The sequence below is a fragment of the Benincasa hispida genome, chromosome 5 (assembly GCF_027475165.1).
Source record: "Benincasa hispida cultivar pf3 chromosome 5, pf3_genome.v1.1, whole genome shotgun sequence".
Taxonomy (NCBI): Eukaryota; Viridiplantae; Streptophyta; class Magnoliopsida; order Cucurbitales; family Cucurbitaceae; genus Benincasa; species Benincasa hispida.
The window spans coordinates 48,556,986-48,572,894 of record NC_143482.1 but is presented as its reverse complement, the minus strand read 5'-3'; the positions used below and the strand labels follow the sequence as shown (position 1 = coordinate 48,572,894).

General features: G+C 29.4%; 1 protein-coding gene across 1 annotated transcript; it reads right to left on the bottom strand.

Annotated features, from left to right (window-relative positions):
- Positions 1-5,919: 5,919 nt before the first annotated feature.
- LOC120077767 (putative polyol transporter 2) lies at positions 5,920-11,158 on the bottom strand. The gene is made up of 3 exons (XM_039031777.2): positions 10,865-11,158; positions 10,429-10,775; positions 5,920-7,302 (listed from the first exon to the last, which is right to left on the bottom strand). Exons 1-3 carry the CDS (start codon positions 11,004-11,006, stop codon positions 6,223-6,225), a joined length of 1,569 nt encoding a protein of 522 aa, XP_038887705.1. The 5' UTR covers positions 11,007-11,158; the 3' UTR covers positions 5,920-6,222.
- Positions 11,159-15,909: the final 4,751 nt, after the last annotated feature.

Sequence of the window (15,909 nt, the reverse complement as noted above, 5' to 3'; positions counted from 1 at the left end):
ATGGATAACAATACCTCTCAATTGCTATTGTATTATTGTTTGATTACTCTATGATATTCATTGTCAATTGCTATTATTGTATTGTCGGGATCCAAATCCAATAAAAAAAGTTATGGGAATTTTTATTTCTTCAACGAGTACTAATTGATGGGAGAAAGACATATGTGCCATATGTGAATTACCACAATTATTGGTAGCATCATAGTCAGGATTCGAAGGAATACTGTACTGGGTCTAGTTGATTACACCCGATTTTTCTAATGAAATAGAGTACTATACATTTCCGGGAAGCACATACACAAAAGGAATTTGGACGATACAAAATCAATTTTACATAGTCAACTTTGATCTAATTTTTCGTCTGAAAGCAAAATATATCCGTTCTGGCTCCGATTTTTAGTAACCTCAATTAGTAATTCTTACCCTACCCTTAGGGCAGATCCTCTATAACATAACTAAAAATCACTTTATTATTCGATAAATTATTTAATATAGTATAGAAAAATTATTTAATATAGTATAGAATTATAATATTAATAGAATAGCCATTAACCAATTATTCTATAACCCATTATATTATATAAATATAAAATAAATATAAGAAATTTCAATATTAATAGAAAATAAATATAATATAAAAAGAGAAAATCGATACTGGTTGTCAATTATTTTATCGTTGTCTAATTACCATATGATATTGATTGTCAATGATACCGATTATTATCTAATTAGTATTTGTTGATGATTACTAAAGATATTGATTGTTATTTGATTGCTATTAATACCAATTGTTATTTGATTCTCATTTGAAATTAAGTAGTTTCTGTCTTCTAATTTGTTATTCGATATACTAAGTAGTTTATAATTGCTATTTGATTGTTATATGATTTTTATTTGATTGGTGTTTAATTTGTATTTGATACTAAGTAGCTGAATACATTGATAAACCTAAAATTATGTAGGTGAGTGAAGTACAACGAGTATACTTGGTAGAACTTTTATCAAACATTTTATGGGCATTAAAACTTACAACTATTCTAGCATGGTATATTTTGGCAATCCAAACATCCAGCATCATAACCTTTTGCACTTAATATACTTTGTCAACAAGTATATTTATCACTATAAATATTATTTAAACATCAAAGCATTAAAATTTTTTTAAAAAAAACCAAACACCCTTCAAACCCACATTTTCGAAAATCACCACCGCCACTGATATTGCCCACTGCATTTCCACCTTTGCCCCACTACCGCCATCGTGGGGTTTCCATTCAAGTGCCACTGGCCTCATTGATGAGTCACTCTCCGGCAGCCCCTGCCATCATTTACCCTCCACCAACGTTTCAACATCTTATGTCTCTCTTTTCCTTCCTACGCCTCCTCTCCACAGCCTACCAACTTGACCGTCTATCTCGCCGATGACCAAGGTTGTGCCGATGAATGCCTCGTTGACGGCCTTTTCATAACTCAGTAAAAGAGATAAAAAATGGTACTAGAAGGTTGTTGGTTAGCAAGGTAGTTTTGGAATGGGAAATAATGGAAATGTCAAAATTCATGATTTTGCTATATCTGCAAAATCCAAAACATAAAAGACACACTTGCAAAATTGCATGTTGAAATTGCCATTCATCGCTATAATTACAGATAATGAAAGTAAAGAAACGCATTAGCTCTTTTTCTTCATATTAGTACTTCAATAGTTCAAATTATGTATATTGAGAAACAAAGACATATACATATATTACAAAAGAGAAAATTATGGCTATCCTACCATCCATCTAGTTTGGAAAAATATTACTTTTCATCTTATTTTCTTTATTAATTTTAAGTATTGATGTCGATGTCGATAGAAATATCAATTTCTCAATTTTATGGAAATATCCATAAAAACATGGACAAAATATCGACATGGATGGATATGTCCAAAAAAATTATAAACATAAATTTCTAGGGTAAGTTATAACATTGGTCCCTAATAATATTTTATTTTATTTTTAATTTAGATTAAATTACAAGTTAGAATCTATTTTATGTAAACCATTGCTTTTATTTGTAATATTTGTTTAGGTCTTTGCTTTGTTAGTTATATTCTTTCTCTTTGCAATTCCAAATCCATGTTTGGACACTATGAATTTTGTTTAACAATATGCTCTTTACTTTGGAGTTATTCATTCTATAACTTAGCTAAAAACTAATGTTACTCAAATTGACACCACCAAGAATGTAAAGAATGAGATAGATTAGGTTACACAGATGGCAATATTGTATAATTTTATTTTGATTATGGTTTTTTAGTACAATTAGGGGTAGGAAAATTCAAACCACGAATCTCGTGGTACCTATAACACACTCGAATATCAATGAACTATGCTCGATTTTTGGAAGCATGTGATAGGACACTCACAAATAAATAACCAACAAAAGATTATTTGAGAGGAAACAAAAACATTTTTAATTGAAAAGACTTTTCAAACTTGGTTCACACTTCTAATTGAACTCTCTTTGTGTATTCTTCTCTACACATTTGGTTGTATCGACAATGTTAATGTCAATCCTATTTATAGGATTGTCATGGGTAAATTTAAATACATAACTCACACCTTAATTAAATATACATTGAACAATTAAAATCCTACACTTAATTCATGTGAAACTCTACTAAATTAACTCTTATGTTAGCATACTTAATTAACTCTCATCTTTTAATTTTTCCAACTCTCATATAAATTAATTCATCTATAACTTATCTAATTAAAACATGTTTAATTTTCAACTTCCCTCTTAAACATGTTTTCTGAAAATTCCAAGCAAAGTTCTTAACTTGTTAAACACATCAACTTTCACTACAAGAATTTTTACCTGTTCCGACGTTTTTTTCCTAAAGCATCATTTTTCATCGGCATAGATTGGTTTCTCCAGACATAATTTTAATTCGTCGGTTAAAATGAAGCAACATCTATGTTTTTTTTTTTTTTTTATATATTTATGTCGGCACAACTAGACACTTATTCCGATGCACAACGTGTCGGCCAAAGTTTTTTTTAAAAAAATCTATTTTTCTTTCCCCCCATTTCCCCCCGTTTTTTTCTTCCATCTTCCTCATTCACTTTTTTTATAAGTTTACCAATTGTGTTAATATATATATTTTTTTGTTGATTAACATTGATTTTTCTTTAAAAAAAACAAGTTCAATGGTGGGGCATTAGAGTGTCATTGACTAAAATAAAGACCTAATTGAAACTTCTAAATGGTACATTAGCTCATTTCCAACAACTTTTTTCTCCTCATATTATTAAAATGAATGCATTAGAAAAGAAATGAAAAAAAGAATACACTTTTTACATTATATTAGTGTGTTTAACTAAAGGTTGTAACTTGTAGTTGAATATACTCTTTTTTCTCTATCTTGTATTTGTAGCATCAATTTTAAATACTTATTTTTTCATTATTGTTTTTTCTTTTACAAATAGTTGAAAAAAATGGGGTGAAAAGATTTGAACTATATGGATGATGATTAGAATTTTGACATTCCATTAGTATGTGATTTATGTTGATGGAAAAATAAAAAGTAAAATTTAGAAAGTTAGAGAGAGAAACTTAATTACTTATTTAACTAAATGTAAAAGGGTGTGTTGGAACTTAATTTGTTTATAGAATGTGGCTAGAGGGATTTCACGAGCATTTCCTAGAGTTTAAAAAACTTATAAAAAATGTTGTGTATAGAAAGCATGTCAAAAACTATTTTAGTGGACATGGAGGTACAAGATAAGTTTCAATTGTTATCTAGTTTCTTTGGATAATATGTTTGTTATTCATATTTTTTAGGAACTTTTTAGGTTGCTTGAAGAGTCGAAGTGTCATTTGAACACTTTTTAAGAGTTTTTTAGTTTGCCTTTGAGAGTGAAAGTGCCTCTTAAATACTATTTAGAAGCTTTTAAGTTAGTTTTGAGGGTCAAAGTGACTTAACAAGAACTTTTTTTTAGAGTCAAAGTGTCACTTAAACAATTTTTAGGACTTTTTTAGTTTGAGTTGGAGAGTGAAAGTGACACTTGGGAACTTTTTAATTTGGGTTTGAGAATCAAAGTGACATTTAGCCATTTTTAGATTGTTTTGAGAGTGAAAGTGCCTCTTAGACACTCCTTGGAAGCTTTTTAGTTGGTTTGAACTTTTGAGAGTTAAAGTGACTTTTAAACACGTTTTAGGAACTTTTTAGTTTGGGTTGAAGAGTAAAAGTGACACTTAGAAACTTTTTAGGTTGTTTTGAGAGTCAAAGTATCACTTAGACTTGAGCTTTTTACTTTGAGTTTGAGAGTGAAAGTTACATTTTGGAACATTTTAAGTTGTTTTAAGAGTCAAAATATCACTTAGACACTTTTTAGGTATTTTGAGAGTGAAAGTTATCACTTAGACACTTCAGGAAAGTGTCACTTAAACACTCTTTAAAAGTGTTTTTAATTGGTTTCGAGAGTCAAAGTGACTTTTATAAACTTTTTAAGTTTTTCGTGAGTCAAAGTGTCACTTATGAGCTTTTTAGTTTGGGTTGGAGAGTGAAAGTGAAACTTAGGAAATTTTTAGTATGATGCCACATTATTTTTTTGTTCATTATCTCATTATATCTGATTAATAATTTTGTATTGAACTATAGACAACAAAAAATGGTGAAGATGTTGGTCTAATGTAATTGTTTCACGAAAGTCATTTCTTAGAGAATGATGGGTGGGTAAGCAAAGCCGCCAAAGATGCATATGTACGTATATTACGTTATATATGTGTAGATTTATGTTAACTCTTTGAATATGTATGTTTTAGTGGATTTAGAAACTTGTTACATTGTTATATGGCTATCTTGTAGGTATAGTAGCCAATATAGATACTTCAAGAGTTATAATAGAAGACAAAGAGAATATAATAAACTCACCTAAAGGATCTCAGTAACACACCTCAAGGAAACAGATCCCAAGGAAGTCATGGATGAATCCCCATAATGGAAAGCCACACCACTTAGAGCAACAAAGAAATACAACAAATCAAATAGCTTGATAAATCACTCCTGGAGTAAGCAAGATAGCACAATATAGTAAATAATAATGCACATCAAATTATTCTCTAAATCTTTTGCCTTAGACGATTGTATGCATTAAAATAACAGATCAAGTCATTCTTTGTACCTCATTGAAAGATTCTATAGGAGCATCCACCCCATGAACACTAATTTATTTGCAAATTAGAAGTTTAAACTACCAATATGAGCATAACTTTTTATTATATATTAGCATTAATTCCTCTTAACGTCTTGAGTTTGAATCTTCATCTTTACATTTGTTATACAATAAAAAAAGTCAAATTATCAATTTGGTCAATATATTTTGAGAGTTATTAAAATACCATTTTGGTCTTTTATTGTTGATTTTTTTTTCAAAAACTGTTTAGGTTAAAATACCAATTTGGTCTCGATATTTTGAAGTTTGTTCAATTTTAATCCATATACTTACAATTGTTTAATTTTAATCTCTATACTTTCAATAAATTTTAACACAGCCTCTTAAAGTTAATTTTTATCGAAATTGATTAAATAATAATAATAATAATAGTTTCATGCAAAGTAATATAACATGTTAATATATTTTCAAACTTTATAGTAAAAATATTAATATATAATAAAAAGTTTTTAAACAATCAACAATAAAAGTAGCATTGGAACTAAATTTAAGATTTATTAGAAGTGTTAACTAAATTTAGACAATTAAAGATTTTCGACTAAAATTGAACAAACTTCAAAGATTAGGGACCAAAATAATATTTTAACCAATATTTTATTATCAATTAGCATTTTGTCTATAAATTTTGAAAACATATTCACATATTATATTTCTCGCATGAAAATTATTATTATTTAACCGTTTTCTATCCTCATTATTTTTTAAAGACTGAATTTAAGATTTATTAAAACAATAAGTACTAAAATCCAACATTATACATAGTACACCGACTTAAAATAAAACAAATGTCAAAATTACAAATACTAAAATGATATTTTAATCAGTCAAGGTGAACTTAACTTAATGGAATTGACATGCAACTTCAATCTAAAAGGTTGGAGATTCAATCCCGGTACTAAATAAAAAGACATTTTAACCCTAAAAAAAAAAAACAAATCATAATTGAAACCTTCCTTTGCTTTTACCCTTTCCTCCCCTCCCCCAACAACAATTATCAAATCTAGACCGTCGAATTCAGATTAGAAGATCTCAACTGAATCCCATTCCCACCGTCATCTTTCTCCACATTATTATTTTTCTCAAACTTCCAAAGAAAATTACCGAAAAGCCCCTCTATTTCCTCAAGAGTCCGACCTCGTGTCTCCGGCAAAACAAAGTAAAAGAACAACCACGACACGACGGCGACGCCACCAAAAAGAAAAAAAGCCCCACTAATAGTAATTGCCTTGTATAGGGATATAAACGTCATTCCCACAACTCCACTCGTAACTCTATTCACTATCACTCCGATACTCGCCCCTTGAGCGCGTAACTTCAACGGAAATATCTCCGAACTATAGACCCACGCGATGGGACCCATTCCCATTGAGAAAAATGCCACGTCAGATAACACCATCGCAATACAAAATCCAACGGCCCACTGGCTACGATTCACAAACAAAAGCCCAAACCCTAAGCTAATCAACGACAGGATCTTGCCGCTCACGCTAGTGAGAAGCAATCTCCGCCGTCCGATCTTATCGAGGAGGAACGTCGCAATTAATATGAAAATCGTTTTGGAGAATCCGACGGCCATGGTTGCTAGAAGCTTGTGATTTGAGGAAGTGATTCCGACTTGTTCGAAGATTCTTGGACTGTAGAGGACGACAGCGTCGATGCCGGAGGCTTGTTGGAAGAAATGGATGCCGATGACGGAGATCAGAATGTGACGGACGGCCGGCGTCGGGTGGAGGAAAAGGTATTTCCAGACGTCTTGGCCGCCGCGACGGCGTTTGGGGAGATGGATGATGGGGTCTGTGCAGTCGGATGGGATTCCGGCGGCTTGTTTGATGTCGATGAGGCGGAGTTGGGCGTCGTGGAGGGAATCGGAGGTGCGGTGGAGGACGACGGTGGCATCGGCGAGACGACCTTGGAGGACGAGCCAACGGGGAGATTCTGGCATGATTAGGACGATGAGAATTAAGAAGACGGAGGGGAAGATTCCGATTCCGAGCATGAAACGCCATCCTAAGTGAGTTGGGAGTTTGAAGAAGGCGTAATTTGAAACGTAGCCTAGCAGTACTCCAGAATTTATGAACACCTGATCAATGATCATTCAAGTATTTTCAAATATTAATTATTCTTTAGCCCCTAATCTCTTCAGAAATAACAAGTTAGTTTTTAAATCTAGAAATGTAATAATGTTAATTTAAAAATCACCGTTTGATAATTATTTTGTTTTTTGTTTTTTGTTTTTAGATATTGAAAACTAAGTCTATTTCTTTCTTGATTTGTATTTGAATTCTTAATCAAATTTCAAAAACAAAAAAGTTCTTAAGAACTACGACCATGTATGGTAATCATTTTGTTTTTACTTTTTTATTTTTGAAAAGTAAGTCTATTTTCTCAAAATATCTTACTATGATTTGCATATTTCTTTTAAGTACAATGCTTGAATTATTAGCTAAATTTTAAAAACTACTTTTTTTTTTTTTTTAGTTTTCAAACTTTGGTTTGGTTTTTTAAATTATTGGTAAAAAATAGATAACAAAGGAAGAAATTTGGATAAGAAACTAGTGTCTATAGGCTCAATTTTCAAAAACAAAAAATCAAAAACGAAAAACGAAATGATTAACAAACGAATTTTTTTCTTCAAAATTTAGCTTAATTTTTTAAATCATTGGTAAAAAGTAGATAAAAGAAATTTGGAGGTGAAAGTAATATTTCTAGATTTAATTTTAAAAAAAATCAAAAGGGGCCTTAGTTTTTGTATTTTTAAATTTCTAATAATTTAGTTTCCATCATGGAAAATCTCATCCAACATAATTGTCAATTTTCATTATATAAGGCGCATGGTTAACCATTTGACTTTTTATTTTTAGTTTTTGGAAATAAGACTACAAACAACTCTACCTATAGAATTCTTTCTTTGGGTTCTACTTTTTACCAATGTTTTCAAAAAACAAGCAAGCAGTTTTTAAAAACTTTTTTTTTTTTTTTGAAATTTGGGTAACAATTAAACTATTTTGTATTTAACAAAGATGCAAATCATCGTAAGAAAATGTGGAAAAATAGGCTTAATTTTCAAAAATAAAAAACAAAATACGAAATGATTATCAAATAGAGTCGTAATGATTTAGACTTTATTACTTATAAACAAACTTGGGTATTAATCCGCTTATCTATCTACGTTTGTAAAAAATTTCGTAGAATCTTAATAGTATTTTTCACGACAGAGACTTGTTACAAATTATAAAATAAAAAAACTAAATTGATAATTATTAAAGTTTGATGACTAAGGGTGCATTTGATTTAATTTTTCAAGTGTTTAATTTTGAAAATAAGTCATTTTGGAAAAAATTGAAATGTTTGACAACCATATTTTTAAACATTTTTTTTATCAAAAGAGTTTAAGTAAAAATGACTTTTTTAAAAATATTTTTTCATTAATCAATCCAAACCAACATAAATTTTTATAAATCCAGAAGTATATGAACTAAATCATAACAAATTAAATTTGAGATATTAAATTGTTATTTCCACGAAAATTTAGAGACCAAAAGTGATTTTTAACTTATAATTAGAGTAATGAGAACTTGAAGTGTATTTTTAGTATTTTTTGTCAAAAAATGTTTAAATAAAAATGAATTTTTTAAAAATACTTTGTATTTTTTGTCAAAAAATATGTAAATAAAAACGAGTTTTTTTAAAAATAATTTTTCTCATGTCAATTTAAACATGCCCTTAGACAATAGGTGATTATTAACCAAAGCTCTTTTAAGTTTAAGGTTTTACCCCTTAAAAAAAAGGTTTAAGGTTTTATAACTCAATAATTTAAATAATTTGATAGGTTTAAATTATATGGTTCAACATTTAAATTTATTTATTATAAAGAATTTTTGAATAAAAAAAATAAGGATTTATTTAGTAGAGAATATGAAAACATAAATTTGAAAAACAAAGAATTTAATGAAAATAGAGTTGTATTTTATGGTTTCAAATATATTTTTATTAACAGATTCAAAAATTGAATTTTAATATAAACAAAAAGTGTTTGATACCATATATCTATAAATCATAAATCTAATTGCAGTTATCGGATGAATGAACTACTATTAATTTATTAATGAATACGATTTATGTAAAATAAATTATATAATTATTATATAACTTATAATATATTATATAATACATATTATATTTTTTAAATTGTGATTTGACTCTATGACATGATGTATTATATTTCTAAATGTTTTAAACTTTATTTAATATAACTTTGCATTTTAAAATTTAAAATTCAAAATTCAGATACAATGAAAATACAAAAATATTGTTTTCAAAATTTGTACTAATTACAAAATTTGAAAACATTTTTTAGAAACAAAATCTAACTTATCTACTAACTACATATTTGTTGGGCATAGTAAGTCGGAAAGTATCAAATAAAATCAAGATTCTCTATCGATGAGCCTAAGTATTTAAATAGAGATTCTTGTAAAGCTTCAGGATATAATTGAAAATTTTCTTCAAGATTGATTTAATAGAGCTTTTTTTCAAAGGATTTAAATTGAGATTTTAAAAAACAAAAATGAAGAATAATTAGAATTCTCACTTATATAGCCAGAGGCGGAGGACGTGAATCTCACTTTTTTATAAAAGAGTTTGGTGGACTACGTTAGATTGGCACCATAAAATCAAATTTATTTAAAATAATAATAATTAGGTTAAAATATCATTTTGATTAATGTATTTTGGGTTTGGATTTCATTTTATTTTGTCCATAATTTTTCAATTGTCCAATTTTAACTTCCACACTTTTAATAAATCTTAAATTTAATCTCTGAAAGTTAGTTTTACCAAGTCGATTAAATAATAGTAATGATAATTTTTATTAAAAAAATATAACATGTGAATATATACTTTTTATAAAAAAATCAATATTAATTTTACATTAAAAACTAAATTAAGATTTATTGAAAGTACATAAATTAAAATTATAAAATTGAAAGTATAGAAATTGAAGTTGAACAAACTTCATAAACTAAAATGTTATTTAAAAAATCCACGATAAAGAATAAATCACTTAAAAAAAAATTATGTTTGAGATTTATGGTGAATAAAGAGACAAAAATTAAATATTTAAAAATAGAGGACTAAAATGCTATTTTAACTTGAATGGCAATGATTTGAAATATGTATAATTGAAGGCAGCAAATGCAAAACGAACCTCCGGAAATGAGGTGAGAAATCCCCGAGAAGAAGTGGGAGCAACCTCCGTCGTATACACCGGAGCTATCATCAGAGCATATCCGACACCGATTCCGGCCACGAATCTTCCGAACATAAGAAACGCGTAGTTAGTGGCTAATCCCATCAGTACGGCGGCGACGAAGAAGATAACTCCAGCCAAAACCATGGTGTAACGACGCCCAATCAAATCCGAAGTTCTTCCGGCGGCGGCGGCGCCAATCAACGAGTAGAGGTTGATTATTCCGACCAGAATTTCAACCTCCACATCCGATAGCTTGAAATCCTCTTTTATGTAAATCGCCGCTCCGCTCATTACGCCGGTATCTGTTTTTTCAGATGGAAGAAATTTTACCAAAATCGATTGAAACACATAGAGGATGAACTTAATTTTTCAAATCAGATTTTTTTCTTACCGTAACCTAGTAAGATTGAAGACATGGAAGCCAAAATTGCGCAGAGAAAAGCGAATTTGTTCGTTTTGGATTTCGGCTTCGGCACAGGACCAAAATCCGACGGCCTGGTTTGATCGGAACTTTCATCCTTTTGTTCATTCATCTTCGGCGGCTAGTCGGAACCAGTGCGGCGGCGGTGTAAGGGTTGCTGTGTCAGAGTGAAGACGAAGGAGATGCTTGGGGAAAGAAGAGCACTCACCGAGTAATTATTTCCATTGAGATAAAGACGTCCACTAAAAAAATTTGACTAAATATTTATTTTTAGGGAAAAAAATAATTTATATTCCAAGTTCTAATTTTATTTATATTAATATGTGGATATGAAATCCAACCTCTAGTATTGAGGTTGATAGTATTAATTCTTATGTTGGCTTATACTTCAAGAGTTTAATATCAAATTGAAATTGCAAATTAATAATGATATCAATTCATATAACAATTTCGACAATTGTTTATAAATATTTTTGTTGGATTCTTTTGATTTATATTAAATAAATTATCTAATAATTTGGCCAAATGGAGGGTCTAAATTAATAAGAAGTAATATGATACTGCAAGTCTCTTCTAATGAGTACAGTTTGTAATTTATATTTGGAGGTGGATAAAATACATGAATAAGGAGATAATGATTCACTTGACGTTTGAAGTTTATTTTTTATATACTTCATTAAAATTTTAAAAATTTGATAAATCTTGTATTTCTCTATTGACTTGTTAAAAGTTACTATGTGAATTTCTTCTACTGTGCTCAAAATTATAGCATTAATTTCCTTTTTTCTTTTCGAATATAAAAAGAGATGAGAGTTTTGAACCTTTGATTTATTGATGAAAAAATAAATTTATAATCATATCGACTAATAACATTTACTTGTAGCATTTAATTTAAGATTTAAATCGACATAATTTAAAATTTAAGGATGTAAATGAATATTCTTAGTATCTATGGATGATTTCTTTAGGTTAGATATTGGAGAGAGAAACTAAAAGTGTGATAATGTTGACATATCGCAAACAAGCTATAATCTTGATACACAGAATTAAAAGGCCAAGTATGTGGAAAATTCAATGCGACAAAGTGCTCGTGTCTTTCCAATAATGGTTTAAATATTTTTTGTATCGCAACCTTTTACCTATACTACTTCTCTTTTGGGATGTTAAATACTTTAATTTAATTTTGGTGATTAATTTTTCCTTAAATTTTAAATGGCCATTGGCCAAGAATATCTCAACATTTGAGATTAGATTTTTCAGTACAAATAGTGTATTAGGGTTAGGGTATAAGAACGGATTTAAATCTTCGACTTTAAAAGGAATAATGCATGTCAATATCTCTAAGCTATATTTATATTGATTTGAGATTATATATTTGATAGACTTGACACATATTCTTACCAACTCCCAACACATCACTTATGGTGTCGAGAGTTTTTCAACAATCTCGACAATCGTTTTAGACGTCGGGAGATTTCCGTTTTCTTGTAGAGGATTATAAAATTGAAGATGACTACTATAAATAAAGATAAAATTTTTTTAAGTATATATATATTTTGTAGTAACATTAAAGTTATCCTTTGAAGTGCTTGCTTAAAAAAGATTTTTAAGTACTGAAAGCAAGTTTTCAAATACTTAAAAAGTCATTTGTAAGAGACCATATGAATAGAAATTTTGAAGATGGAATCTTAACTAAACATAAACTAAGATATATTTGTGCTTGTTTAATACCATCATTTATATGTAAGGTTGAATTTTTAAAATAGAGATTTTTGTTTCTTCATGTTCTTATGAAATAAAATTTTCAACATCTATATAATATCATATACAAATGAACTGACATATCATCTCAAATGACTGGTTAATACGCTTACATTCCCTTTTTCTTTTGGCCTATATAATGGAGCTCTTACCCTACAAAATTCCAAACTAACATGATAAGAATCGAGATATATTATTAACTTTACAACATACATTTAGTTCCAATTTTTTAATCTCCCTTGATAATCTTGAATTTTTGATTTTTGATTTTTTAAAATTAATTAAGTATATAAATACTATCCTCAATAAACTTTTGTCGAATGTATATACATATATATCCAAATTATTTTTAGAATTTGACTAAAGATTTTAAGAAAGTAAAAATTAGTAAAAAACAAGTATAAATTAAAAAATATATAGAAAACTAAAAATGAAAATAGAAATAATTACAATGGTTAGAAATGATTTTTTATGTTTAATTCTATAATAAATTATGATCATTTTTTTATTACCTTTATTATATATATATATATATATTTATTTATTTATTGTTACTGGAGTATGCATTACAAGAATTAACATGGACAATTTTTGTCACTAAAAGTTAATTTATAGCAATATTTTAAAAATATATCACAAAATATCATTATTAGCAATGAATCTTTAAATTAAATCACTAAAAGAATAAATAATTTATCAACTAGCGCCACTAAACATTAAATACTTTTAACAATGTATTGAGGTGTGACTAAATATATAATATATTCTAAAAAGATAGAAAAAATTTTAGCCATTTCGTTTTCCCTCCCTCTTTCCTCCAATTTGTTTTCCATCTTCCATCTTTCCCCATTGGTTTCCATCTTCCTTCACTCTTTCCTCTCTCCCTTTGTGTGCATTTAGGGTATGGTGAAACCAACAACTGTTTACTTCACATGAACCCTCAACTGCCGACGACGAACAAATTAAGTATGCACACTAACGACGACGACTACTGTGGCAATGAACAATTTAAGTGTGCACACTAACGATGACGACTACTGCGATATCGAAAATCGACGAATAGAATGAAGGTTGAACGCGAATCGATCAGCGAATAGAATGAAGGTCGACGAACACCGACTACTGCATGCGAACCAAACTCATGCTGATGATTGCATATTTAACCATGATTTCCAAACTCATGTAGCTCTTCGACGATTCTACCTTTGGTAAACCACAAGCGATTTGTATTTAGAGAATCTATTCATTTTCAGGTGACTTTTCTATGAATTTTCAACTAGTACAAATGTTGTTAATATCTTTAGCCACTCAATTTTCCATCAATTTTCGAGAAACTTAACAAGTTAATTGATTTTTGAACAACTTAATTTAGGAACTTAACAAGCTAATTTCTGAACTCAAGAACATGAGTTTATTTTTTTAGATTTAATGTGTTTTAGTTTCTTTATTTGCGGAGAAATACTTATTGTACATTTTTATGAGAATGATGTACACCTGCCTCATCTATATAGAGAAGAAAGAAGATAAAGAATTGAGAATCTTTTTACTAAATCCCTAAACTCGAAGTTAAGCTTAAGAATTTAGGGATAGTTTTCGAACGTTCTTATAGTAATTCCATAAAAAATAGAAAAAATGGTAATATAGTTTTTCATGGGTAGTACAACAACTCCATTTGGCTCCTTTGTAAAACAGGTAGTCCCTACTATAATAAGCTTGGAAATTTTTTTAAAGATGTGGTATTTTATTTGTGACTGTTTTGGATAAGTTTGATCTTTGCAGTAGACAAGTTCTTGGTCCCAATAAAGCCTAGAGTTTAATTCTTTGTAGGATGAGATGAATTGGCTAAACTAACATTTTCCATTCAATTATTAGTTTACTTGTCTTTATCATGCATGTTTGGTTATCTTCTTAGTATTTTACTCAAAGTGAATCCATAGCCACATCAAAATTTGGTTTAGGAGAGGTTAAGATTATGAAGTTATGATGACTTAAATAAAGATGATAAATCTTAGTTGAACTTTGTTAGAACAGATGTTATGAGGGGTTGTTGCGTCATGGAGAAACTATTGTCCTGAAAACAATTGTGGCGTGATCTTGTTACTAATCGCTATGCCGATTGCTCCTCAAGGTTAATGTAGCCTCCAAATTCAGACGTGCACTCGTCGGATAATGGACTAGAATCGATGAGAAGATTGCTTAGAACAGAAGAAGAATTTAGAAGGAAATAAAGATGGAAATCAAGTTATTGTGTCCCCTCTCTCATATCTGATCTGTGTTAAATAGCAGAGGAGAGGAGGACACCAACAGACTCGTCCGGTCTGAAACAAACGGTCACAAACCCAACAGACTTGAACGATCTGAAATGAATAGTCACAAATTCAACAGTTATAAACCAAATGGTCATAAAAGAACAACCCGCTAATGGTAAAAAAAAATTAATAGTTAACAAAACATTAATAAATAGATTTAACAATAATTTTATTAAAAATAATTAAAAAGATAAGTAATAAAAATTTAGTTTTTTTTTTAGCAAGCGTAGTTACACAAACTCACCTGTCCATCCAATCGAACGACTGAGGCATAGGCATGCATATGTATTCTCATCTAGATATTTATACCCTCTAGGCAAATCTAAATCTATCCATGTGGGACAAAAATTCTCACTCTCCTTAACTTTCTATGGGCCTAAATGCAAAAGTCATTTCCAAAAATTCCCCACAAATGAATGTTACAAAAAAGTTAACAAGTAAATAATATAAAAGATTATTTGAAAAAAACTGTTCTGAGAGAATAAAGGAGATCAAACTTAAACATCAATATCTAATGATTTGAAATGATGCATGTTGAAGTAGGGAAACAACCTTGTTAGGGAGAGTGAGTTACTTCTTGAAATTTCAATAACACTGGTTGAGACCCCCACAATATATTTCACTCCTATTCCTTCTCTCAATTATGTGATATAAAGTGTGCTTATTATGGCCATACACATAAACCTCGGGTCATCCTGAAAGCTCTAGAAAGAGACCTTTAAACTCTTTCATAGAAGGCGGCCACACCTTCACTATCATGTTAGATGCTTCATCAAGTTTGTTAGAAATAAACCATTCAAATTGAGTCATGAAGACTTAGTCATTTAGTCTGTATTAGGACCATCTTCATCAAATCTGTCAAAGATAAACCACTCAAATATTGAGCTATGAAGATTTCATCATTATTCATCAAGTCCACATTAACACTACCCAAAGAAAGGGCTA

Coding starts and splice junctions, on each gene's coding strand:
- LOC120077767 (XM_039031777.2), bottom strand. CDS start 11,006: ATGAATGAACAAAAGGATGAAAGTTCCGATCAAACCAGGCCGTCGGAT. Junction 10,776..10,864: donor TTCAATCTTACTAGGTTACG/GTAAGAAAAAAA, acceptor CTGAAAAAACAG/ATACCGGCGTAATGAGCGGA. Junction 7,303..10,428: donor TTCTCACCTCATTTCCGGAG/GTTCGTTTTGCA, acceptor ATCATTGATCAG/GTGTTCATAAATTCTGGAGT.